Genomic DNA, 27444 nt, shown 5'->3' on the forward strand with positions numbered 1-27444 from the left:
TTTTTAATGTGGATTCTGTAAAAATCCACGTGTGAAGCATGTTCTTCTGGGACAGCGTGGGAAACCTTACTAATGCTGAAATTTTTCATGTCCAACTTAAAAATAAAAATACACCAAACTGTGCACATTACCAAATTTGCATTCAAGATGTTAATGGCCAAAGTAATATTAGTTGAATTAACTTTTCCAGCTCTCTTGTTTGTCTCATGTTTATTAGTCTTTATATACTCCTATATTTTTATTTATGTCACTGTTATTTCTGCTGTTGCTCTGTCTGGTTAGATTTAAGTAGGAATACATTCAAAAATCATCTTTTTGAGCCGTAACTGACAATTAACTAACTGAAAAAAAGGGCACATCTTGCACTTGCCAGTCAAAATGTGGAACAAGGGATAAAAATGCTGTTCATACAGAGGGACACCTGGTCACGCTATTCATAAGTGATCCATAAAGTCCAGCTTTGGTCTTTACCTTGAAGGATTTATTTTTGTGAAAGCCTGAGTGATTCTAGTGGTATGCTTACACTGAGCTTTGTGTGTGTGTGTTCCATCTCGTAGGGATTTGTTTATTTGGTTTGACTTGTTATGATGTGAGGTGTCATTTGAATTGCACCAAGAGAAGAAAAATTTACTTTATCTCTTTTCTAAAGTTAACTGGATGCCAGATTTTAAGATCTATTCATCGTACAAGCAACTTTAGAGCTTTTCTGTTTATGAGTACTTGATTTACTTATGTGGTTTTACCTTACCAAAATAAACTAGGGTTTCCACTGTCATTAATATCAAGTAGATAAAACTTTAATCCATCCCCTTTGATATCATCCCGCATCATTCACTACAAAGCTTCCACTGACACCTGAGAATTGTTTAGCACAATGAGCATTAAAGCCATTCCTTGACAGTGCTAACTGCGAGTAAGAGATCTGAATGACCTTCTCAGCAAGCATTCTGGCCTAAAGCCCAACCTTGTTGCGACCATTCCTCCATTCAGCACTGTTCAAAGAAAAGCTCACAGCCAGAACCAAGAGGAATGTCTCTTCTGAAACATACAGAGATGGATGACAAACCAAAGTCCTACATTTACCACCATGGAAACATTTTGTGTTTAGAAGCCATAGCGTTTCGAAACTGCAAACACAGCAAGAGTGGTCACTTGGAGGCAACTTCCTAGCAATAATGTGGGAGTAATGTGTCATGAGATAAATCTGATATTAACAGATTTTTCTAATCATTTTGTTCTCGGCCAGCAATGAGAATATGTGTAGGTCTTACACTGCTAACTGCTGCAGATTAGCTATATGTTTACCAATTAGCTCCAGTCTCTGTTCTAACTTTGATTAGCTGCTAGTGTACAGAGGGATCTTAGAGCTTTTTTTCTGAAAAAGATTTGTATTGCTGCGCATAAAACATATAAACAACAAGCAGAAACTGTATACAGCTCTATGAACTCAAAGAGAGCTGCAGGTTTTTCTGATCTTTGACTTCACTGGAAAAGCAGCTGCACCATCTTTAGGCATTGTCGTCCCCGTACTCTGTCAATATGAAACGGCTTTACTGATTTCACCATCAGTCAAATCTCACGCAGAGGGAGGCACGTTTGAAAACTTCAGCAGCTACCGCATCTAACTCCATGACCCCCAACAACTGTGTTCTTGGCATGTAACAACACATGCAACACACAGCATCGGTGTGAGACGGCTAGCAGAGAAATTTGCCTTTAAAGACGCAAGACCCCATTCTGCAGCAGAGCTATTGTTGCTGTGCTAATGATAGAAAAACAGTGTCAACATCCTGACATGTTTCAGGGGACGGTGACAGGGCTTCATGAGCATCACAAGTTTGAGTGTGACACACCGTGATGTCAGAAATAAATGTGTAGGAGGACAGAGTGGAAGCACCGTTCCACTTTCCATATATTTTTATAACAAAAAATGGCTATTCAGTGTGAAGAGTGAAGAGAGTTGAGAAAGTGGTGGGGATGGTGAAAAATGGGTGATAGGTTGTGGGCAATACAGGTGCTGCCACAGAGCTGTAAAAACACTTCTGCTACAACCCTCCTCACCAAAGAGAGTTTGTCTGCTTCAATACTTCTTTAATCAGACAAACTCAAATTATTCAGACGTGATGTACTGACACTGTTTTGAACTTGTATGTGATTTGCTTCATTAAATTTCACCAAAGTGAACATAACATATTTTGTCATAGTGGTTTCATCTTTGGACAGTGCAACAGCATTTAGCATTAAGGTAATCAAGGTAATCAACTAATCACATGACTGTAGGAATAAACAAGCCGATGTACTAATACAACAAGAAGTCAATAGGAGTTATCTTTAAGGTTTCCAACAGTTAACTGGGTATGTTAAGCAGATTCTTTCTAAATGATATGTAAAGAAAAGATGGGAGAATTAGAAGCAATAGAAAGGTTACATAGCAGACATATAAACTGCAGTTCCACTACTGATAGTTACACACAATACAAGTATTAGAAAGTTGACACCAACTCGGGGTCCGTGGGCAGTGGGGACGATGACTGTTGTTGTTGTTGTTATTATTATTTGGTGTGTTGTCTGCACTGCCCCTGTGCACATCTGTATGTAGGCAGGTATGTGTGTGTGTATCGCCTTTCTGCTGTGGCCAAGTTACAGGCACCTTCAGCCCCGGGGGGCGTGGCCTAACTTGAGGGCTGGCCACACCCGAAGTCCTGGCCGCACACCTGCTCCTCATCTGGGCTCGTCGGGGGAGCTATTTAGATGAGCGATGGAGCTTCCACCGACGCTGGAGTATTGCGTTTGACTACATGTCAGTCTTCAAGCAAGTCAAGTCAAGTGTGAGTGTATGCCTGCCTGCTGGGATAAGTTGTAACGGCTGCCTCTATTGTCTTCCCCTCAGGAGGAGTGTGGGACGAGAAGGAGCAGTGAGCACGGGGAGTGCAGGGACACTGGGGCAGAGAGCACTACACGGGGACTTTTGGGAAGAAGACACTACACTGGGAAACTGGGGATTTATTGTTGTTTACTTCACCACCTTGTAAATAAACACTGTTGCACTGAAGAGTCCGGCGTTTGGGTCCTATTTCCCCATCTCCCCACGGTCTGCCAGCCAGACCGTGACATAGCATGTGATATTCTCCCTCAACGGCGTACCTTGACAGGAGAACCACAGTTTTGCTCCATTGTACTTCCGTCACTCATACTGTACCCAGACCCGGAAAAAAGAGTTTTCCTACTTTTTTAAGAAACTATCAGTTGAGCAAAAAACTTAAAGGATATTCAGAAAAGAAGTGGAAAAATCCTTTTGTATTATTTGCAGAGAACAGTGTGGCTCTTTCCCACTTAAACCTCAGTTACCATTAAAGCTACTGTTAGCAGTTGATATAGTAAAAACATTCGATAAAAAGTTCACTGGAAATTAGGTCAATTTTTTTGTCTAGTAAATCATAATTATCCTCAGGAGTGTCTGCATACATGAGTATGAGATATGAAAACTTCCTTCCCCAAGGACATACTTCTGACTGGAATAATGTGAAGATGCCCTTGTAAGGCCAAAAAAAGGAACAGTATGTTTGGGCCTGAGGTCATTCTTTCCTTTGGCATAATATTATGGAAGTTAAATTTGCTGCCCTCCTGATGTTTCTAGGCAACCGTGTGGCTTATGGAGAATTCAGATGGGGTCAAGTTGCACACGCACATTTGCACAGACCTGTAGCCAGAGTTGTGGTCTAAGATCAGCCACCCCATTAGATATCATGCTAATAAATGTAGACAGATGACAGAGACTGATAGCTCCTACACGTCACAGCAGCAGTAATCACAGCAGCTTCCTCAGGCACCAAAGGAGCTATTTGCCTCCCAAAAAGATTACATTCAGCTGGATAAATAACTACACTGCTTCACCACAAGTCTGCTAAAGTGAACACACCATCTTCTTGGTTGGACACTTTATGGTAAGCTATAAAAGTACCCATAATTCTCATTTTCAGAGGGGAAAAAAGATGACAGCAGCACCATACCTCCCGAGAGATGAAATGGCCTCAAGATCACGCCAAGAGAAATATCCAAATGCATTTTAAGCTTCCCAGTTCCATTGACAGCTAGTCGAAGAAATAACAAGGGGGAATCAGCCAGAGAAAAGCCAACATCCAGAGCTAACAAAAGGCTTTAGAGTAGAGCTCAGCAGCTCTGGGAGCAGCTCCAACAGGCCAGAGACTGGAACTGGATCCCTAGTCAGGCTGGTTCAGTAAAGAGGATCGTGTGGGTACCTGACACCGGAGCAGTGACGGCCAGCAAAACATCAGGAGCTTCTTAATAATGAATGAGCAAAGCCTGTAGAGAGGCACCACACTCACATACACAGCACATGGCTAATAGAGAGTCACACTGAGATAATTGATGACAGACTTACAGCGTGGTCAGGTAAAAGCAGGGTATGTGACTATAATCAGTCGAAGCAACTTGACACATGTTACTAACAAAGTAGCCTGTCATAACTCGACAGCAGCCACTTTACGCAGAAAGGACCACAAATGTGCCTATAAGATAAGTTTAAGCACAAGAGAAACTTACACACCTCTCTACTTAGTTTTAGTGCATAATAAAAAAAAAATTAAATGACAAAAGCGGGAGAAAGGAAAACTGGAAGATCACTCAGTTACAGGCCAGTGTGGTGTTCAAAATAACAAGATTGATGGGTGTTGTCATGTATGACTTAACCCCAACCACACCCACCTCAGAAACAACCTTTGATTGGCTGAGATGCATTTCTTGTGGCAAAGGAGAGGGGAAAACCGAATCAGAGCTGCAGACTGCTTCAAGAAACAAAAGTGGAAAGCTGTTTTTTTTTTCAGTGAAACATCAGCTGAGTCACCTCAGAGCCAAGAAGACTGACAAACACTGAGGTTAAAGGCAGGAGACAGAAGTGAATCCATTTGAAAAGTGTGGTCAGACTGGCTGGGTCCTGAAAACCCAGATTAAGTGGGCACAGAACACCTAACCAGAACTAAAACCCAAAAGCAACATCAAATGGAACCACATTGTCATTAGATATGTGCCTTTTGTTTTTATAAAACAAAACTTGGCAGCAGTTAACTCGATTAACTTGCGGAGAACTGCATACCTTAACATCATCAGTGCTATGCTGCTCACTCAGCGAAGCTATAAATCTGATGTACACAGTGCAAGACAGCAAGCCCACCAACTCAGGACATGCTAGTTTTTACATCCTGGTCATAACTTTCTTATTTGTCACTGGCTTGGAAAATCCCTGTAGTAACAAGTACACCTTCTAGGTTTCACCACCTTTTTACAAATCGCTTTTACAGCTCCTAGTGATTATATGATTTTATTCAAATATGCTTTGAATGTACCTCTTTCCTCTTAAGTGTGTCTTTAACTATTGCTATGACTTAACTGTATTCAGCTGTATGTCCAGCTTTTACGGTTATCTCCCATCACGGGTATGCAGTTAACTGAACAAATTTTCATCAGGATTAGGAACCATAGCACTGTAACACAGAGTCTGCTATCATGAGAGTGAATTGTATTTAAATTATGGAAAATTCCTACTTTCAGCTCTTTGTTGCCTCAGACAGTGCCAGTAATTCCATTCTCATAGACCTCCTCAAGCATGTTGTCAGCATTCATGGGAGGACGTTTCATTCTTTCCACTACTTCCAGAGACAGATCATCAATGCCAGAGATGCCAACAGAATCATACAAGGCTGGAACCACTTTTACTTCAACTTATTTATTGTAGATTTTACTATTTTTATTCTTTGCCCTGCTGCTGTTTATATTTCCTTGTGGGAAATATAAAGTATCTATCTATCTATCTATCTATCTATCTATCTATCTATCTATCTATCTATCTATCTATCTATCTATCTATCTATCTATCTATCTATCTATCTATCTATCTATCTATCTATCTCCTTGCTTTTTACACAAGCAGATATTTGTGAAAGAAGAAGCGCTTAATGTTAGCGTCTGGCATACAAAAAATGAAATTGAACATAACCTGGTGGTTTTCTGCCAAATAATCCTTAACCATCCATTTCTGATTAACTGTGTGCAGAACATCACATAGCAACTCAAAGAGTGTGCATGTGGAACCGTGAGGGTTCACTGAACTCTCAGCTGCCTCTGTGGAGCCACTCAAACTCAGCACGAGATCTTAGTAAAGCCACAAGCCGAAGGAGAAAACTCTATAAAACAATAAGTGAACAAGTTACCATGGGGGTGTAGCAGTTTAAAGAAAAAAAATATACAGGTGCATCGAGCTACAGATTTTAAGACCAACAAAATCCCTGAAAATCAGCTGCCACGTTTGACTTCTGACATGTGGCCAAAACATTCCTTTGAAGCAGATTCCCAACCACAGCAAGAGCTTTCAAGCCTCAGCATCATTTCCTAGTCTCCTGCTATCAATCACAAACAAAGTGACCTCATGACAGTTATGTCACACAGCTCCTTCAGTTAGATGGAGTGCTGTGGAAATGGCATTGGACCAGTTATGACTTTGCATTACATGTCAGGGAGACCACGCGGCTGCAAGAATGTATGAGTGAAGCACACTGTATGAAGAATTTATCATCACCTGTCAGCTCAGCTATCTCCACCCACAGCCACCTGCAATGTAAATTCATGCCCTATATATCCAGTGCCCAGACCATAAATAAACCGGTGAAAGGAAGGCTGAGTTACACACCTTATTTGGGTATGTGAGTGATGTGATATTAGGGACCACACGCAAAATGGCTGAGAAAAAGAATAGACACATGAATGGGAGTAGGGCTGCAATAGCAGTAATTCCATGCTACTCAAGGCTACAGCTGTTTGACATTAGGAGGTGGGAATAAATTAGGTGGGCTGGGTCCATGTGTGGGTTTAGGGAGAAAGGAAGAGAAGACTAGGAATCCTGGGTGGAGGATAGGTCTGCTGCCCAGACCTAAGCAAAGGAACACAAGAACCACTTGAGGGTAGGGTGGAACTTTTCAAGACTGTTTTTCCTCTAACTGTTATTCCGCTGCTGCATTAAAAGTGCAGGGTGAACGGCACAAGTGGTCATGTTGATAAGTAAATATCGGCTGCAAAAATCTCAAGGTATGCAGGAAAGGCTCCATGTGTACCCACCGTGCACACATGTGGCACCTCTAAAAGACATTTCAGTGCTGTTTTTTGTACTTTGGGCATGAAAAGTAAACATGCAGCAGTTTTATGCAGTTTTCTGCGTAATTAGAGCTGAAAAACAGTTAGAGCTGCTAACTCTCATTTAAGATATAAAGAATATTCTCATGCTTTAAAAAAGTGTGATTTTAAAATGAGATATGCATCATTTAGAAAGGTGTAACACCACCGCTGGTAGAATTGTTGTGGACATTTAACCTCACCCTCTTTTTTCTTTCTTTCTTTCTTTTTTGGACATAATAATGGCCTTTCTTTCTAAATTCGAATCTGAAAGCTGCTGAGTGTCTGTCTCCGATGTATAAATCAATGCAAGCCACAAGCTGACAAAAGCAGAGTGGGTGCAGAGGTTATCTAAACAGAAAATGACACTGCTAGACCGAAGGAGTAGCAGGCTGTCAAGACTCCCCAAGGTTTTCCCAAACACCACCAAGGCTTGTTCACAAAGAGGAGTGAGCGGTAACCTTTCTGAATCCTACAACAAACACGGACGTACTGAAGCCGCCACTTCCTTTCATGATCTCCCCAGTGGACCAAAACAGTGGGCCAGAGAGCAGATATAGCACATGTCAATTGAACTAAAGACAGAAAAAGCAGCCTAAAGCTCAGCAAGCCATGACCTTCCTCCAATTAGTAGATGGAGATGAGGGGAGAAAAACGGACGGAGCAAAGAAAAAGAGGTTAACTCAAGGGAAGCTTCATACTGATGCTCTAATTCAACCAGTCTCATATTGATTTATCTCTCAGTCTTGGGCCCCCATGTGTCTGCCATATTGGGCCCACCTACACAAAAATTTATACCTGCACTCTTCTAATTGAGTCCATACTTTGAAGAGAGGGCCTCCACTGAGTCATGAACATTGTTGCAGTGATGTGTCAACAGTTAGCATTACCCACAATAAAGTAACGTCAAAGCGGTACATGTGCCACATGTGGATTTTCAACAGCACAAAGTCAGTGACAATGGTGTGGGTTCAAATTTGTTACAAATGTTCATACTTATTGCAGAAGTTGCATAAAATGTGCAAAATATGTATAATCTCAAGAAGTGATTTCTGTGTTTAAATTAAATAATGAAGTTTTGCAGAGAATTTCTTCCTTTCTACTTTTTTTTAACAGTTTTCATTGACGAAGCCGAGATAGACACAAAAGGAGCTCCTTGCTGGGATGCACTAACATGCTATTAGTGCATTTCGTCAGAATAGTCTGTTTTGCTAGTGATGTATGAATGGCTCTACCTAGCTAAGAAGCAAAGCAAATTCTGATTTTCGTGCTTTTCCAACTTTACTACCAGAACTCACTATTGTTGTCCCTCCTGAGTTCCAACATCCAACTTCCGAGGTAACAGGAAGGCGGCATATACCACATTATCGGTGTTGCCAGAAATGTAGTACTGCAATTATCACAATTTACAGATAGCTTTCTTTCTCCATGGTCGAACGCTGACTCTGAACAAAGTAGGCACTCTGTCATGTTCGATTTATACATTACATTTCAGTAATTTAGCTTAGCTTGAGACAATCTACTATGAGAAATATCTTCATATCTTCACTTTCCACCCCATTCCTGGGGCTTATATTCTTCCTCCTGCTCCTACTGCCTGAGCAGCTGTCACCCAGCTGCTCCAGAGACATCAACCTTTTTTCCCCACAAAGTTATAGTCTTCTGCAAAATGCAGTATTGTCATAATTCTTCCTGCTTTCCTCCTTTGTTCCATTTATTTTCATAAATATCAGCAAAAAATTGTAGTAATTCCCGAAAACTCTATTCCTTAATAGTGTGAGCCATAGTTTCTGCAAAGTATACGTTAAAATGTGTTTTATAACAACAAGCATTAACCATCCAGATGCTGTCTAACAGACGGTTCATTATGTTTTCCTATTAACTGAAGAACAGTAGGAATGAATTAAAAATATGAGCCAAAAAATACAAGACTGTTGCAACCAATGAATTGTACTACTTCTGTTTTCTCTGAAGAAAACCCTGAGCTCCTGAGCCATGAGTGAGAAAGCAGTCCTGGCTCTATGAGAAATAGCTTCTGGGGAAGCACCAGACTAGTGGGAGGAGAACAAAAAATGACCGGTTCTTGACTCCAGCAAGGCCACACAGAAGCATGAATGAGGGTCTGGAAAATGGAAATAAATTACAAAGAAAGAAACTAGTTTATCCAGAGGAAAGAGGCTGATCGTAGAGAATGACTGGACCAAGTCCACTTTCAGGCATGTAATATAGTCTTGAAAGAGAATGACTTTGTTGTCAGCAACTTTAAGGAGCCTTTAATTATAGGAGCAAATATACTGAAAGGGTTTGACAGTTTTTGATAGATGAAAGAAGTTCTCATGTTCAGTATAAAACCACTTCAGCATCACAGACACGGTTCTGACTGCATAATGCTTTGGCAATGAGCTCTCAAAAGCCAGACTTCCGTGGAGTCAAGTGCAGCTTCATGCTTCCAGATTTAGTAGCAGCCACACCCTCAGTGACAGTAACTGTTCATCTAGAGTGGCACTCTTTTAATGTGACAGGACAATGTGTGGGGGTGAGACCGTAGAGAGACGAGATTTTTTACAGCGGAAACCCTGATGTTCCACACCCGAAAACCTAATTAAACAGCGTGGCAGCACAGTGAGGGCCACACCTGCATGCGCGGTTCATGCTGGTCACAACACGCCCTCCTAAGCTGTTCATCAGACAGCCAAGAGGAGAATGCATGGCAGATTTATCCCTAAGCAACCATGTACTGTATTATTAGAAGAAGTGCTAAACAGATATTTAAGGGAAACAGCAGTCATAACCATCTGAGAATAAACGTTTGATAATGTTCTGCTTAAATATAAAAGGAGGAAGAGGAAGGTCTGAACTCTGTTTAGACTGCTGCCTCTCTGGATAGATACATTTTACATGTAAAAATGGCTGTCAACTTAAATTAATATAATTAAATTCATCTCCAGTAAGAGAATTTATGTGGCCCAAACCACAGGAAAGAATTGTTGCACATTTTGTCTACTTGTATTTAGATACTTTAAGTACACGATGTACACCATGCACTTATTTAATTTAACATGGGGGGAATGATGCTACTAGCTAGCTAGTGAGACCTGGCATTGCCATTTTTCTGAAAACTGATTAGCAATCTCTTCCTTTCTGTTACAATTACAGATTGGCAACCAACTTTTTGACTTTTTTCATTTAGGTACTTGTGCACTGCAGTAGAGTACTTATTAGCATGAGCGCAGTTAAGCTTAGCAATGAAAATGAGGTGGGAGCCAAGCTAGTCATAAACATTAGCTAAAAAAGACACGTGCTTAGTATGTTCATCAGGCTGTAACCTGATGAGAACTTCTTTCATTCTGTTAAATTTAAATATGAGTTTTTCAGTACTTTTTGATCCTTAACATCGTGACAGCCCTAACGAACACATTGGGTTATAGCCTACATTAACGAAGTTGAAATCATTCTTTAAAATGAATAATCATGTAGCTGTCTCAGCCTATAGTCTGTGGATAAGAACTTATTGAAAAATCTGCACCTCAGCTTTAACTTCATATTAATGTTTACTCTCCAATGACAAACAGCTTAGGTTCGATCATCATCCACAAATACTGCTGGCCTATTTTCAGGTGAATAGTCAACTTTCAGATCATGGTTTATAACACTGGGTGTTTATCGTTTGCTGGAAAAAGTTTGGAGCATAAATTAAGAGTGCACCACTACAACACTGCATTATTATAATGTTCTGAATCTACAAGATTCACCGTTAGGTCCTGTGTGCTGTTGTTTTTCACATAATTACACAGTCCATGAAATGCTTCTGATTCAGATTGAATGTTGCTGATCAGTGGTCTTTTTTTCTCCTCGTACATTTCCACTGAGAACACAGGTAACATCTCCTAAAGTGGATATGGTGAATAGACCAGCGTGGTGATAGACCACACTGTTCGCCTATAAAATCTCTGGGTTCATATGAAAAAACATGACACAGCTCTCATGTAGTCACTAATTGCCTTTGTCATGCATACACACATTGCCCAAAACCACATCACAAACAGACAGAAGCCTGTAGTAAAGGCATGTGTCCTCATCATTACCACCGGCCTCACTGTAATCTTTGTTGTTTTGCAGAGTCTGAGCTTCCATCATTCCCACACAAACCAGGTCAGCCTATTCCAAACAGTTATAGCAGAAAGTTGGAGTTGAACACGGTGGAGTTTAACTCCAACGTGACTCAAACACAAACGCAGCTATGATGATGGTTTTAACTGTTATTTGAAAGCGAGGAGTTGTTTTTCTTAGGTTATGTTGATGATTCATTCGGTAGCGCCTGTATGAAGGCTGATTCAGCAAAAAAGTTCTATCCTGTAGATTCTTTTCATGACTTTAAGTAGCACTATTCAATAATCTGATGTTAAAACTGAAGAAAAGTGCAGAATTTAGCAGCTAAAGCTATCAGGTTGGTAGAGACCAAAAAAAGAGCAAAAGGGGAGCAAACACTGGACTTACCAAAATTCCAAGAACATTAATTTTAAGTTCCAAGGTGGTGAAAAACCTGCACAGGAAGCACATATGCTGACGACTTGTGAGTATTATGTATTGATCATTAATATCCCCATTCAAAAGTATTTACAGTTTTGTAGAACTTCTAGAGATCTAAACTTAATTTTGTGTCCTTTTCCTATCTGACACTTTGAGCTTGGTTGCTTTTCACGTCTCCTGTGTTTATGAGATTTAAATAATTCACAACACTAATCAGTTTCCAGCTGCACCTTGCTCAACACAGCAACAGCATCGCCAACTGGAAAAGTCTGTGAACGCTTGGAAAAAACAGATGATCTGCCACGGATGCCCTGCATTCTCTTTTAAGTTTTGTATTTGAATGCTTCACAGCTAAGTCATGCAAGCCAAAGTTTTCCACAGTTTAAAGGCTCAAAGTTCCTTGACAGAAGCCTTTCACTATTCCCAGAATTTGAGATCAGACTGAACTCTTTGCAAAACTTACCCATTCTCTTTGTCAGCAACTGAAAGCTTTAAGCGTGTCCAGTCGGGTTCATAGTTACAGCTCGTAGTACTTCTCAGCACACTCTCCGTGTGTGTCTTCGCTTTCATTCACGCTGACTTAGTCTCTGTCTTCCTTCTCGGTGCCCAGCTGGACCAACCGCCTCTGAAGCCTGCTGCAGTAAGACTGCTCAGAGTGTAAACGTGACTGGCCTTAAAGGTTTTTCTTGAGGAGAACAAACCCACATCCCACTGTCAGTCAAGCAGCTGAGCATAGTTTCAGCTGGGCTGCCATCCAAACAGACATGAAACTAGTCTATTTTGGTCTGCCATATGAGCAGTGGTGCTTTTCAGAGACAGGAGGTGGGGATGCAGGAGGGGGATTCTGTGGTGGAGCATGTAATTGCAGAGTGACCAGTTATGGTGGGATGTAATTGCAGACCTCATCAGATATAGCGAAACTGCCAACAAGACAAGGTAAAGGACTTTAAAATAAGGCTCTTGGAAAAAAAAGAAGAGAGAAACACAACAGACCACATAAATAAATGAGGAGCTGGGTTCCAGATGTGGCAGCACAGGGAGGGAGGGGAGGAGAAGTACAAGGGGGAGAAAGAAAGCACGGCAGTTGAAGGAACTGCCATTGCAGCAGAAAGAAATCTCATTTCTGACAGAGTGAAAGGGTGTTTACCTCCTCAGGAACAGTCGCACAAGACAGAATGGGGGGATTGGGGAAGGTGAAAGGATGTTGGGCCCACCCTTATGTTGTTTCTGGACCTTTACCATGAGTACTCATGGGTGTCTGGTTTCACGTCAGCCTTGGAAATGACTACCTTATGGAAAAACTCGGGGCTTTAAAAATGAGGAAGGAAAATGAAAATATAAACGGCGGTCGGCTGGTTCCCATTACAACCGAGACTCAGCTGGTCTGGGTTGCTGCCGCTAGTGTTGCTACGTACTCTTGAGTGAATAATTATTATGTGACTTTATGAAGCGGGTCCCACTACACACGCACTCCCATGCACACAACACAGGCCTGTTATACTTTAGGGTGTTGATAAATATTAGCTTTAGTTGAAATCTGAACATAAACGCCTTATTTCCTCCGAAATCTTACCTCATTTCCTGGCAAAACCAACAGGAGAGTCAAAAGCAGACCGAGAGTCACATTGCCATATGTGAAGGTAATCCTCAGCCAGACACAGTTTAATAGTTTGTAAATATAGTCAATATCACATCAGAGCCATTATTTTAAACTTCCTTAATTTTCTTCTGCAATATGTAGTGAATACTTTTGATGTTATGATGCTATTGCTACATAAGTGCAGGAAATCACATTAATATAAATAAAAAGACAACAATGATCATACTAAAAAAAGAATTCAATGTGACAAAAATTAAACAGTAAGTTAGGAAATATTTAGCTTGGCATCAAGCATACTGATGCATAGGTTGCTGTATTTTTTGATGATGAAGAAGGATTACTGTAAATGTCATAAACAGGATCTCAAACACACGTCCATTTGGTTTGAGAGTGAATATATGTGAATTTCTAGTCCTGGACAGCTTTTATTGAGTTTGTTGAGTTTAAATGACTGGCCAAAGACGGATTTGTTTGTTTATTGGATTTTTGAGTAGATAAGTCAATATAATATTTCTGGAACAAGCAGTTTACATGCTTCACCAAATACTACAGGTAAACTGTTGAAAATGTCTCATTGTATGTCTTATTTGGTGAACACTGTGGATATAGATTAAAACAATATCAAGAAAATGAGCACGCAAAGAGCGCAAACCTCTATCAAGGCAGCTCACTCTCTTGGCAATACTTTTCACTGAACAGTGTTGTGTTTTCTTTATAGTTGGGGGGGTTTTTTTGTTCTTTTTAAATATTGCGAAGTTTGTGATGCAGTCAGAAAATGTGTGTCTTTTGTTATTTGCCTTGTTGAAACTCATTTTAAAATACTTCACATAATTTTGAGTACAATCTTTTTGTTTTGTTATTATTTCACTAGCTGGGACCACATCCTTGGTAACGATGGGCGATGACGGATGAGGAAATGTGAACTGGTGCTGCGGTTTGGGTAAGGCCTCAAAGGGGACCGGCGACGGCTCCCGGGCCGGGCAGATCCCCATGTACTAACGAGAAGTGAATGAAGGAAAGGAAGAGAGGAGAAGAGAGGGAAAATGGGGGGGAAGGGTGGGGCATGAAAATGAGAACAGCAGGTATTGGTGAAGGGGGGCCTGAGGCCGGAGGGGGCATGAAGGAGGAGTGGTCCCGCTCCTGAAATTCAGACGGTATCTCCACTTGTATGTGGGAGAGGTCAAAGGTCAAATTTAATATGATTTTTTTAAAAATTCTTATACAGTACTTTCTATATGTTGACAGTACACGGGAATCATAGTTTCTCATTTCTAAGACTTTTTGTCAATTTTTTAACCGATAAATCATCGAAGACCTTGGTTCGATGTAAGGCAAATTATGATGAACTGTTAACATGACCCCACTCTGCACTCTCACTCTGCACCCGTACTTAGTTTTCATTCAAAACTTTTTAAGATATCTTGTTTACAGAGAGAATCCTACCAAAAACCTTGGCGGAGGAAATATAGTTCTGCCAGGCAGCTACATTTTTCTGGTGGCTTGTATGTGCTGACAAAGTTTTATTAAACATTGTTAAGAAATAACAAGGATTAAAAGTTACGTGGAAATACGACTCATTTTCCACAAATTTCAAACTATTCTAGGGAAGCATCGTCCAAAACCCCAGGTTTTGAAATTGGATTGTGGTGTAGATTTCTGGGAACTGGACGAGCAGTGCATCTTCTCTTTGGAGTAGAGGGCCAAATGATTGGTTTTCTTATATGAACTGTCTAATTTCCAATTGCAAGGGCCCCATTAAAAAGCAGCTGCATACCATTATGACTGTTATTCTCATTGGCATAGTGAGATTGTGAGATTATTGCTGAGAAAAAAGCCCCAAAACCAAACCCACAAATCAACCCTCAACCTGTCACCATCCCTCAATTATCAGAATCTAGGGTTTATTCTTTTCCTTATCTGTCATGCAGGAAAAGTGTCCATGTGGATTCCAGCATGGATTTAGCAGCGATTTCCTCAGGCATATAAGCAGACAGATACTGAGAGCAAGAGAGAATAAGTGGAAAGACTGTAAAAACAACTGACAGACGAGGGTTTGAAGGCTCGAGAAGGAATGAAGCACAAATCTCCTTTTCTGTTTATACTCCCATAGCATAAGTTCACATATTAGTCAGACATATCCTGTCATCGGGGAAATAATAAGTTCAGTTCAGTTCAGTTCAGTTCATTTTTATTTCAAACATTTCAAACATGTGCCTTCACAATCATTACAAAATATCATTCCATTATTTGTTTGAAAAGGAGTAGGCTGAAGTATTTACTTATTTGTCCCTACCCCCTCAAGTTTTACCTCTCTTTCATTTAATTTTTTTTTTGTCTTAAATTAAACAAACAACATATGAAACATATAAACATATGAAGTAAAACAAAACATAACATACATAAATCAAAAACAAGAAATTAGCAAGCCCCACCACAGTATAGTTTCTTTCATATAAAAAATACAGAATGTGTATATTTGCAGATACACAAGTTATGGAAAAACAACAAAACAAAACAAAACAAAAAAACAAAAAAACAACCAAAAAAGAACCGCAACACCATTACCAGCAACATTACCGTCCTGGGTTAACCCCGTTTTCTTCATTCTTATACTTATTTAAAATTAGGTTTTTATATTTTACTTTAAACTGTTTTATGTTTTGACTGTCTTTTATTTCTTCTGTTAGACTGTTCCATAATTTAACTCCTGCAATTGAGATTGACATAGTTCTTAAAGTTGTTCTAGCACTTTGTATTTTTAAATTCCATTTCCCTCTTAAGTTATACCCACCTTCTCTTTCTATGAACAATTTACAGATTTCTTTGGGAAGCAATTTATTTCTGACTTTATACATTATTTGCGCTGTTTTAAGCTTCACCAAGTCTTGGAATTTAATAGCTTGCATTTTGACAAAGAGTGCATTTGTATGGTCCCTGTACCCTACATTATTTATTAATCTAATGGCCCTTTTCTGTATTATAGTTATTGTTTGTGTGTTACTTTTGTATGTGTTTCCCCAGACCTCTACACAGTAGCTCATATATGGCAGTAGTAAAGCACAGTATAAAATGTGCAGTGCTTTCTGATCCAACATATGCTTTGCTTTTCCCAGAACGGCAATGCCCCGTGCCAATTTCCCCCGAACATAAGTAATGTGTGGCTTCCAACAGAGCTTGTGGTCAATGATCACCCCAAGAAATTTTATTTCATTTACTCTTTCTAAATATACATTGTCAACACATATTTCTACTTCGATGTTTTTCTTTTGGTTTCCAAACAACATAAATTTGGTTTTATCGAGATTCAATGATAATTTATTTATATCAAACCACTTCTTTAATATCGTTAATTCCTGTGTGATCATTTCCAAAACCTGTGGCAATTCCCCACCTGCACACAGTATATTTGTGTCATCTGCAAATATTACAAACTTTAAAATCTCCGATACTCTGCAGATATCATTTAAGTACATAATAAACATTTTTGGACCCAGTACTGAACCTTGAGGTACTCCACAAGCTATATCCATCAAATTAGATTTATATTCATTTATTTGTACATATTGTTGCCTATTCCCTACATAGCTTTTTAACCATTCCAAAACCACTCCCCTAAACCCGTACTTTTCCAGTTTTTTTAATAGAATTTCATGATTAACAGTATCAAACGCCTTCTTTAGATCTAAGAAAACTCCGAGCGCATACCTCTTATTATCCATACATTCCGTTATCTTTTCCATTAAATCTATCAGTGCCAAAGCTGTTGATCTGTTGTTTCTGAACCCATACTGACTATCTGTCATTAATTCATATTTTTCCACAAAACTGTCAAATCTTTTTATGAAGAGTTTTTCCAGTATCTTAGAGAACTGGGAGAGTATTGACACTGGTCTATAGTTTGTAAAATGATGTCTTTCACCGGTTTTGTAAATGGGAATAACTTTAGCAACTTTCATTTTTTGTGGAAAAACTCCTTTTTGAAACGACAAGTTGAATATATATTTTAATGGTTTTACGATACCATCAATAACTGTCTTTACCGTTACCATATCAATATCATTCCAGTCTGTACTGGTTTTGTTCTTAAGTCCTCTAACCATGTCATAAATCTCTTTCTCTTCCACTGCTCTTAAAAACATTGAGCTACTATTCCTTTCAATATTTTCACCAGTGTCCCTTTCTATTCCATCAACCTTTATTTCTTCTGCCAGTTTTGGCCCTATGTTTACGAAGAATTCATTAAAGCCATTTACTATCTCCTCCATGTTATTAATACTTCTTGTCCCTTCTATAAAGTACCCAGGGTAATCATTATTCCTTGATTCATTTTTGATTATTCTGTTTAATACATTCCATATATCTCTTGTGTTATCTTTATTGTGTTCTAACCTTTTAATGTAATACTCTCTTTTACAGGATCTCATTATATTAGTTAATTTATTTTTGTAAGTTTTATACTTCATTTCAGTTTCTATTGTTCTCTTTTTTATGAATTCTCGATATAAGGTATTCTTTTTTTTTGCTGGCATTTTGTAGTCCTTTTGTCATCCATGGTCTTCCTGCATAGTTGTGTTTCCTATTGATTTCAATTACTGGGCAGTTTTTATCAAGTAATGTGTTAAATGTTCTTAAAAATCCTTCGTAAGCTTTATTAACTTCTGTTTGTTCATATACAATATTCCAATCTTGCTTTAAAAGTTCATTTCTAAGACAATTTAAGGTCTTCTCTGTTCTTATTCTTTTGTAAATAATCTTATGTCCATCGTTGTTCACTTTATAATGGCAATTATACGATGCAAAGACTGGTAAATGGTCACTTATATCATTGATTAACAGCCCACTTTTTATCTTTCCTTCTATTATATTTGTAAATATATTATCTAATAGAGTTGCACAATGAGATGTTATTCTGGTCGGTCTTGTTATCAGTGGAAATAAACCGATGCTGTACATGGAATCAATAAATTCTTCTGTACTCTTATTATGATTTGGATTCAATAAGTCAATATTAAAGTCCCCACAAATAAACATTCTTTTCTGATTTATATTTGTAAATAAGTCCTCCATATTATCCTTAAATATCTCAATCTTAGATCCTGGTGTTCTATATATACAACTGACAATTAGGTTTTTCCTTTTTTCTATAATTATTTCCACTGATAAACATTCCATCACTCCATCAATAACAGTTGTCATTCTTCCTATTCTTTTGTACTTTAGGTTTTTATCAATGTAAAGTGCCACCCCACCTCCTTTCTTGTTGATCCTGTCTACATGAAGGAATTCATATCCATTTATTTTAAAGTCTTCTTCTTTTCCAGGAGTTATCCAGGTCTCCGATATGGCTATCACATTGAATGGCTGTTCAAACTGTGTTATGTAGTCTTTGATGGATTGAAAGTTTGCATATAAGCTTCGACTATTAAAGTGAACCATTGTTATACCCTGTTCTACCTTGAATTCCTTTTTAAGTTGCTCATTTGTATAATAATTGCATTCATTTGTCTTAATGTTAAAGAAATTACAATCAGGATCTATGTTGCTGTCATACATCAATGTCTTATTTTCAATATCTATATGAGTTGTTAGTTGAAAATTGTCATTCTTCCCATTCTTTTGTACTTTAGGTTTTTATCAATGTAAAGTGCCACCCCACCTCCTTTCTTGTTGATCCTGTCTACATGAAGGAATTCATGCGTTGGTTGTGCACTTGGACGGTCCCATCATATTTAGCACTGCTTTGCATTTATCGGTTATATTTTTCTAGTTCCGTCATCTCTTTGATGACTAGAACCTTAGCCTGCTCTGGTGTTCCATTTAACTTAATGAATATTTTACAGTCTGACGGCCAAGTTGACTGTATTTTCTTCTGTTTTCTTAATATTCTTGCTTGTCTTGCAATGTCTGCATTTTTCTTGATTAGGTGTTCATTTAAATAAACATTTGTACCTTTTAGCTTTCTTCCTTGCTTGAGCAGTTCTTTTTTCTGTTTTCTATTAACAAAACGGATGATAATGGCAGGTATTTGATTTTTTCTCAGAAGAGGATGGCATCCCTCAATATTTTTGAGTCATCCAGTTGAGCGGCTAGAATCAAGACCAAACATTTATTTCTCTAAATGTCTGCAGCGCTGATCTAGCGTGTCTGATGTTGATCGGTTGCCATTTTTCCACGTGGATTCAATGTAATTCATAGAAACTAGATACGATGTTTGACAAAAGTACATTTGCTTCCATGGTACTGACAACTCTTGCGTGCACGATGCACTCAAATATCTTGCATTTGCTCTGGTGCACACTTGGCATTCATCCGTGCAGCCAAATAGGATCAACCATATCCTGTTTATCACTTTCACCCTTATTGAACGGGCTCATTATCCTCTCAGTTTCCCGACTTGCAATCCCGTATGTGCTATCCAAAACTGAGGGGCCTTTATTTATCCCTCCTTCAAGTATTTGTTTTTAGTTCTGTCTGTGATTTTGCTTGGAAAGCCTTCACATCAAATGGTTTGAAACTACTGGCAGTACACTCAAAGCGTGCTATTCCTGGGAAAATACAACATAAAATGGTAATAATGTATTTGTATGATATTTATCTTTTCCAGGTTGTGCAATTAATGTGATTAAATATTTGATTTCCTGTTACATAATTTTCCAAATACAGCTAGAGTCTCTTTTTTGTTGCTTACTAATGATGTGCACTTTTCTTTGAGCCTTTTATTTATGTATTTTTTGAGTTTGTACTTTTCTCAGTCTTACAAATGACCACTCAAGAATTAAATAATCTTCGATTTACTCTTGGATTATATGTTTCTCTTCATCATAGACCTACGTGAGAGTTCAGCAGGTTTTTTATCTTCGTAACAAAACAAGCAGGAGTTCAAACACAAAACCCATACAATCATTTTATTACTTGTGCCTTTTCATTTTGCTTTTCACTCTTTTTTAGGCTCAGATATTCTTCCTCATTTGTTTAATTGTTTGGGAAAATGAAAGAGAAAATAGCTTATGACTATGACTATTTCAGTGTTTCCATCATTTGAGGCAGATCTGTGAGACTCACTGAAACTTTGGTAATTATGTTGCCATCTATTGGAGTTCTGCTGCAAAAACAAGTGAGCCCCAAAATGTTCAATCACGCAGCCATTAATGTTTCACAATTAAAAACAAACCTTGTGTGCAAAGGTGCAAGTGAATCTCTTACATGCTATTTATGGCCAAGCCTTTCTTGTAAAAAAAAAAAAAAAAGACTTGGCTTCTGTGTGCTGAAATAAGTGGTGAACATTTACCTTCACTGGAGCTAAAGAACAACTCTGACTGCAGGTTTGACTGCATTTTATTAAGCAATTCCCCATGCACTGTTTTTTTTTTCTTGTATCAACATGTATTGTAACATATCCATGCCACTGTGGTGTCATCAGAAATATTTCCAATGAAACTGATGTGTTCACACATTCATCTGTGCAACAGGAGTGTGTATGACTGTGCATTCCATTTTTTCCCCCAATACTTCGCCAAATTATAAACGTGTGCTACATGTTTTCACGACGTGATTGTGCATTCGTCAGTGGGAAATAGTGTTAGATTTCTAATCAGCAACTTACAAAGAGCTCTCTGCCTGTGAGATTCCATCATTCGTAATTTGTGGACAGTATTTATCAGTATTAATAATACAAATATAAACTTCTCCTTATATAATCAACTTCACAGTCACTCAGCGTCCTTCTACACTTGCTTAAAAACCTTTGAAGAACAACACAAGTACCCCATACCCGAGTGTATCTAAAATACATTTTAATCTTGCTGAAACTTGTTTTCACAATATTGTTTACAATATTAATTGGTCTTCATTTTCTGCATCCTCGCTCGGGTCTTCTTTATTGTCTCTAAACAGAAACTGTACAATCATGTTCATGTAAATTGTTCTACATCAAGGCACAAGACAACAGCCGTTGTGGGGGGGGCCTTGGGTATGCTGATCTTTAATGGCGTCCCTCTGGCACACAGGAAAAAAGGATACCCTCGAGAGGGAAGGGAATTATAAGCAATGTAGAAGTATGTATCTTAAATCGGGAGGTGAGGGAGTGGGGAGTGGGTCTGGGGTTGGGTTGGCATGGAAGAAATGTGCTCTGACGAGGTGATAAGCGGAAAAGAATAAAGTGATACCACTGCTGCTTTCATTTTATTTTCCAATGATACGGAAATATAAAAAAGAGGAATGATTAGGACTTTTTTTTCTTTCTTCAGGAGTTCATTTGTTCATGTACATAAAGTAAAGTGCCTTTTTTTTTCTTTTTTTTTTTCTTATTTGCCAAAAGCAAAAGGCTTCACTAACAGGATGAAAATTAGGAGATGTCCCGTGGGGTCTTTTTTTTTCCCCTGTTCCTGGAGGAATGTGAAAGAGTGGATAAAGGGCCAGTTCAGTGTTAATTTTCTGGTCAATTTTGTTTTTCTTGATTTATCTTCTCAGGTTATTTCTGATGTTTTCTCGTCAGGTTCTCAACCCCTGAAAGACAGAAATGAACGAGACAGAAAAAAGAAAAAGGATGTAAATTTAAGCTGGCTGTTTGCGTCCGCGTGTAAGTTGGACAGTCGGAAATTTTTATCAATTTGTGAAATCAAAAATAAAATAAAATGTTGTTGTAAGTCTGAAATTCTTGAAACCAAAGGAAATCTATAAAGAAAGTCATGATTGAAAAGGTATTATTCACCATTTCCCAGATGGGAACGCTCACATCTGGATGCTTCTCCTCCGCCTGCCGAAAGCCTTGGCGCCGACATTGGTGGGGACGAAGTTGCTGTTACCCATTCCCCCCGACCGGCTGAGGAAGTCTGCCAGACGGTGAGTCACACAGGTTGCCGTGTTGCAGCCTCGCTTCTGTGCTGTAACGCTGCTTCAGGAGAACAGAAAGGGGCTTAACGAAAAGATTGGGCCACTGCCATCCATACAATAATGTAAGACACAGCTATACACATTAACGCTAACATCAAAGAACTGAAAGTACATCAAGTTTGGATTTACAGCTTAAAAACAATGCATCTGAGTGTTTGTCTTACCTTTGGACTCGGTGACAGCTTCAGACAAAATTTTAAAGGCTCTAAAACTCTTATTTAGGCCCATCATTTAAAATGGCCATTGACTGTCTGCATGGGTGGCTACATGTCTGTTTTAGAGTCCTTAAGAATGAAAATGACCTAAGCCTTCCTGGTAGAAAAATACGTTTATTGAACAACAAACATGGTGTCGCATGAGTGGATCATTTATTAACGTTTAGATTAAGTGATCGCTCTCAACTCTTGAGTTTCAGGGGCTTTGAAATGCCATCAAATTACTCCACATACAGTACACAGAGATGGATGTATGAATTGGCTCCTGAATTACACTTGTGAAAATCGTCTGAGATTACAGGGACAAATCATTCTCTGCCAAAAGAAATATGGGGGGGGAGAAAAAGAACTGAAAAACTGCAGTTCAAAGTCATAATCTTCATGTCAATCAAGCAGGTAATATCAGCATGCACGTCCCATTCCAGAAAGAAACTGGGATGAGGAGAGGAAGATGACAGAAGAGAAGGACGGGGGAAAGAATGACAAAGGAAGAGGAGATGCGGGAAAAGTAAAAGCGGGTTTAATGGATGAGGAGGAAGGGGTTTAGATGCTTTCAAACGTCTCGCCGTAGCTTGCATAGCTGTCGCTCTCAGGCGCACTGCGCTTCTTGCCGGGCGTTCCTGCTCCCACGTTCGTGCGAGGGAAAGTCTGCAACTTGTGCAGCTCCTGAGACAGTTTACCCAACACACAGGTGCTGAGGTTGGAGCAGCGCTTGGTTAAGGGCCTGTCCATGCTGTCGAGGAGGGGACACACAAAACACATGCATAGAACAGGCTCATAGATACGGGGAAAACATGCGCTCTGTATCTCTTAAGCTTTTTTTCTCTCTTTCCATTCACGCATCATTTCACTCACATGCATTTCTTTCTCATGCCATTGCAGGTATAAACAAAGTAAAAACATCCCAGGTCCTTACAGCATCATGCCACTCCCCCTGCCCTTCCCAACATTCAAAAACTTGTCATCCATCCCCTCATGCATCAGAACCTCCACCCCCACCCCAGTCAGCCTTTTACCCATAGAACAAACAGAAACCAGTTGCTTCCCACTGTCATGCAGCTCCACTTAATTGACATCATGCACACTTATTTGTTTTGTTAAGCATACAATGTTCACATGCCCGGCAGGCTGGTTCAAAATAGTAGTCTATCCACGCAAGTCAAAATCAAATGCATCCATGCGGGGGCAGGCTCATGACAGAGAATCGGGTTTTGTTTTTTGGGCTTTTTTTGGAGTCACATGTTAAAACTAAGATGTTATTCTTTGATCTGCCGAGAAGTACATACCTCCTGGCCTGACTGAACCCAAGTGGGGAACTAAAGAAATGTATTTCCAGCACATTAAAGTAAAAACAGGATTTGTTTCCCAATAACATCCCTAAAAAATAGCTTTTTTTAATTTTACCTTTTTATTTAGTCCAAAACCAGTTTCACTTTCCAGTTTCTCATTAGTCAAATCCTTGGCTGGTGGTTTCTGTGCAGGGTGGAAATGTTAAACTAATTTTCAAAGGTTAAACTAAATAAGATTCATCTGTACCTGTTTCCCTCAGTTGCCTGCTGCTCCAGCTCCTCCGCCGTCATCTGCACAAACTCCTTCACAATGGCGTTGAGTAACCTTCGCGCTTCGTAGTCCGTGAGCGTGACTCGGTCTGACATGGACTCTAAACCCGGTCTGTGGTTAGAAGTGGAGTGGGGGGGAATTTAGGGGTCAGAGTGGTTGAGGGGAGGGAAACGGCAATGAGATCAGCATTAATGGAAATGCTCCGCTAGGGTTACACCTGCAGTGAAAAAGGAGGGGTGGTGGGTTGAGTGGGGATGTTGGGGTGGGGTAAGGGACTGGTGGGGACTGGGGGGGTAACAGAGACGTCACCACCTCCGTGAGGAATGACGTCTGAGTCGGAGGGCCCCTGGCCAAAGCTGGGGGAAACAATCTGCAGAAAGTGCCCCTTGTGAGAAAGAAGCTGATGTATAACCAGCTTTAGAGTTATTACAAAATCAATAGCTTCATTGGAAAGGGGGGGCAGGAGGGGGAACTTGAGTGGGGACTCAAATTAATATATATATCTCTCTCTATATATAGAAAGATATATGCATATATAGAGATAAAAACTGAATTACATTTGTTGTGTTTCCTGTGCTTTTAATTTAAGTACAACTTTATCCACTTATATTGGAAGTATTACAAGCAATACATATATTTAAATAATATATGTATTTCATTTAAAGCTACCATAGATTAAGACTAAACAGAACAACTACAATGTTCTTTTCTGCATACACACATTTATTTAACCTATGTTGTTACTATGGCGTTACTATACAACTTTCACATCTTACTCTATTTCTCCTGTTTAATAAAAAACATTTTATGTTTAAGTAAAAAAAAAAAATTTAACCTGCAGAGTCCAAGTTCCAACATACTGTTTTTGCATAAACCCTGCCCATCTTTTCTACTGGTTGTTTGCGGTAAGTCTGTTGAGCTGCAGAGAAAAAGCAACTTAACAGTGAGAAGTGTAAAAGGCAATTTCCGTGTGTCTCACCTGGCAGGCGCGGCTTGTGAGCAGTACATCTGGCAAATGACCAGGGCGTACGCAACGAGGAAAGCAGAGATCTTCAACATAACCATGGTCCCCTACACGGCAAGAAAAAGCAAAACAAAACTCCACATCAGCTTCTTGTGCTTCCATTCACACTCACACACCACTGATACAAGAGCTCAAATCTCCTAAAAGTATAGCTACAAACCAGCATGCAACTAGAAACTGCCCTTGTCTAGTCTTCTTGTGTTGTCAGGAAGAAGGTGCAAAAAGTGTCATTCCCTGTGAGGCGAGCTTTATTTCGCCTTACATCTGAGCTTACTGCTCTCAGCTCTTGTCCCCTGCTGAACAATGCTCCCCTGGCTCACACGCGCCTCCAAAACGGACCGTTCCTCCAGAATATCCAGCTGAGAGCAAAGAACAGGTAGTTCTCTCATGTCGTATGCTGCTGCTCCTGGTGTGTGTCATGCCTGTGTGGAGTGTATGCATGTGTGTGTGTGTGTGTGTGTGTGTGTGTGTGTGTGTGTGTGTGTGTGTGTGTGTGTAATGGTAGGAAGGGGTCCTACATTGTGCGATGTATGTATCACTTGCTAATGCTGGAGGAGGAGAAGTGAAGGGGGGGGACTCCATGCTTGCCAGCTTCCTTGGGGACCAGTGCATTAGTGTAATGAGCTGCCAGCTCTCTCTCACTCACACACACACACACACACACACACACACACACACACACACACACACACACACACACACACACACACTACCTTAAAACAACACACACTCACTCAACCCTGATTTCTCCTGCCCATTTTCCTCTGTCACTTGCTCTTCTTTACTTAAGCTTCTTCTCATTTTCGAGTGCCTGCCTTCTCATTCACGCTTTCCTTCTGTTGAAGCAGCGCACTGGACCTTCACAAAATGAGCAGGGGTAACCCGGTGGCCACACTCCATGCCCATAACCACCACTGTCACATCACCGTCTTACATAATGACTCTGGCTGCACATTGCATCTGACCCACACACACACACACACACACATGCCACCACCCTATAAGTAACAATTTCAGTCTAGTTGTAAAACTTCTAACACAACATCAAAAGTTGTCACTTACCTTCAGCGATAATCACCCAGCAAAATAAAAAATAAATATATATCTCTATGAAGCTCTATGCAAACCACAATAAAGTTGACTTTCTCTCAACTTAGTGAACAACTCTTGATTCTGTTGCGTGCAGTGCCAACGCACCAGCCTATATACCCCACCACTTGGATTTGTGCATTGACTGTGTAGGTGTTTAATTATCTGATGCCAGCCAATCGCATTGCTCTGATGCTAAAGCGAGCCAATGGGATTCCTCCTCTCAGTCCTGGCTCACTAATAAGAGATATGGCTTTGCGTTTACGTCATTCCTCAGTCACTAAGTGCTCCATTCACAAAATCCACCAGTCATTTGGACCATTTGCTATCCCCAATTTGCATTGATGTCATTAATTAAATAGGAGGCAAAGCAAACTGGTGTCCGTGGAGAAGCAACACCAGCAATAAATATTTTAAGAACTTTAAAAAAAATGTTACAATTCATGCTATATCCCAAATGCCAAATCAATAAGCCCCCCCACATTCCCCCACAACTCCACCCAACCGTGTAAGCACTTGCAGGCGGGGCCATCTGCTGGGGATGGATGTATACTACAGTGATGCACTCTTAGGTTCTTCATTCATAATGCTGCTCAGATAACACCAGCTTCAGCACTACACCCAGCCCAGTGTAGACTATCTACAGTCAGCTTATGTAATCGAATCATCTTCTTATTGATTTGATTTGAGGCCATATCATCTGCTTCGCTAGAACTTATAGAGTCATGGCACTTTGCATATCAAAGTTTCTGTTTAAGTACTTTCAGTCTACAAAGCAACTGTGCAATTGTTATCTTATCCAATTCAATCTGTTATCAGTATGATTCACTTTAAACATGGTCCCACTCTCACAAAAGCTTCTGCTTGTGCTCTGTTTGCAGTACAACTCGAGCTAAGTATGACAACTTCCCTTCCCACAACAGTGAAACATCAAAGTGTATTGAGTTAATAAAAGTGATACCACAGTCACTTAATGATCGCTGCTGCCCGGGCCTCCTCCCACACACTGAGCAAACGAGTTGTCCTCTGTAAAGACCAAATCGATGACAGACTCCGACAAGAGCCGTTTCTCAAAAGCAATTACACAACTGTTTGCCGTGGACCATCCTCTCTATTCCCTTCCTTTTCATTAGTGCACAGGCTGTGTGTTTTTGTGTGTTGTGTTCACTCCTATTTTACTGCGCATACCAAAACCTTTTTTATTTATGTGTCTGTTTGAAATGAATGCATATCTGTCTGTGTGCACTCACAAGCACTGCATAGTGGACAAAATGAATGGGCGTCCAGTAGGGGTGTGTGTGTGTGTGTGTAAGATTATCTGTCGGACTAAAAGAAGGGGAGGGTTTGCCTCT

The 27444-nt window shown here is 39.7% G+C and overlaps 2 protein-coding genes across 5 annotated transcripts in view; both read right to left on the bottom strand.

Moving 5' to 3' along the window:
• insc (INSC spindle orientation adaptor protein) overlaps positions 1-12384 on the bottom strand; it is a 55820-nt gene extending 43436 nt beyond the window's left edge. Inside the window, exon 1 of the mRNA XM_086299472.1 lies at positions 12176-12384. The gene's annotated coding sequence lies outside the window, so the exon portion shown is untranslated. The remainder of the gene's footprint in view (positions 1-12175) is intronic.
• Positions 12385-20320: 7936 nt separating this feature from the next.
• LOC147325136 (calcitonin gene-related peptide 1-like) lies at positions 20321-26207 on the bottom strand. Of its 4 annotated transcripts, none has more exons than XM_086299475.1 (5): positions 26066-26207; positions 24959-25050; positions 23956-24090; positions 22023-22205; positions 20321-21817 (listed from the first exon to the last, which is right to left on the bottom strand). In XM_086299475.1, the coding sequence occupies exons 2-4, from the start codon at positions 25042-25044 to the stop codon at positions 22043-22045; spliced, it is 384 nt and encodes a 127-aa protein (XP_086155601.1). In that variant the 5' UTR covers positions 25045-25050; positions 26066-26207; the 3' UTR covers positions 20321-21817; positions 22023-22042. The 4 variants fall into 4 exon arrangements, with proteins under 4 accessions (XP_086155601.1, XP_086155602.1, XP_086155599.1 ...); XM_086299476.1 differs by having other exon boundaries at positions 20322-21817; positions 22023-22202; XM_086299473.1 differs by lacking the exons at positions 20321-21817; positions 22023-22205 and adding an exon at positions 22212-23152.
• Positions 26208-27444: the final 1237 nt, after the last annotated feature.

The sequence above is a fragment of the Aulonocara sp. 'chitande type north' Nkhata Bay genome, linkage group LG7, assembly GCF_057382095.1.
Source record: "Aulonocara sp. 'chitande type north' Nkhata Bay isolate Kocher_YH1m ecotype deep benthic linkage group LG7, A_spYH_male_GT1.1, whole genome shotgun sequence".
NCBI lineage: Eukaryota > Metazoa > Chordata > Actinopteri > Cichliformes > Cichlidae > Aulonocara > Aulonocara sp. 'chitande type north' Nkhata Bay.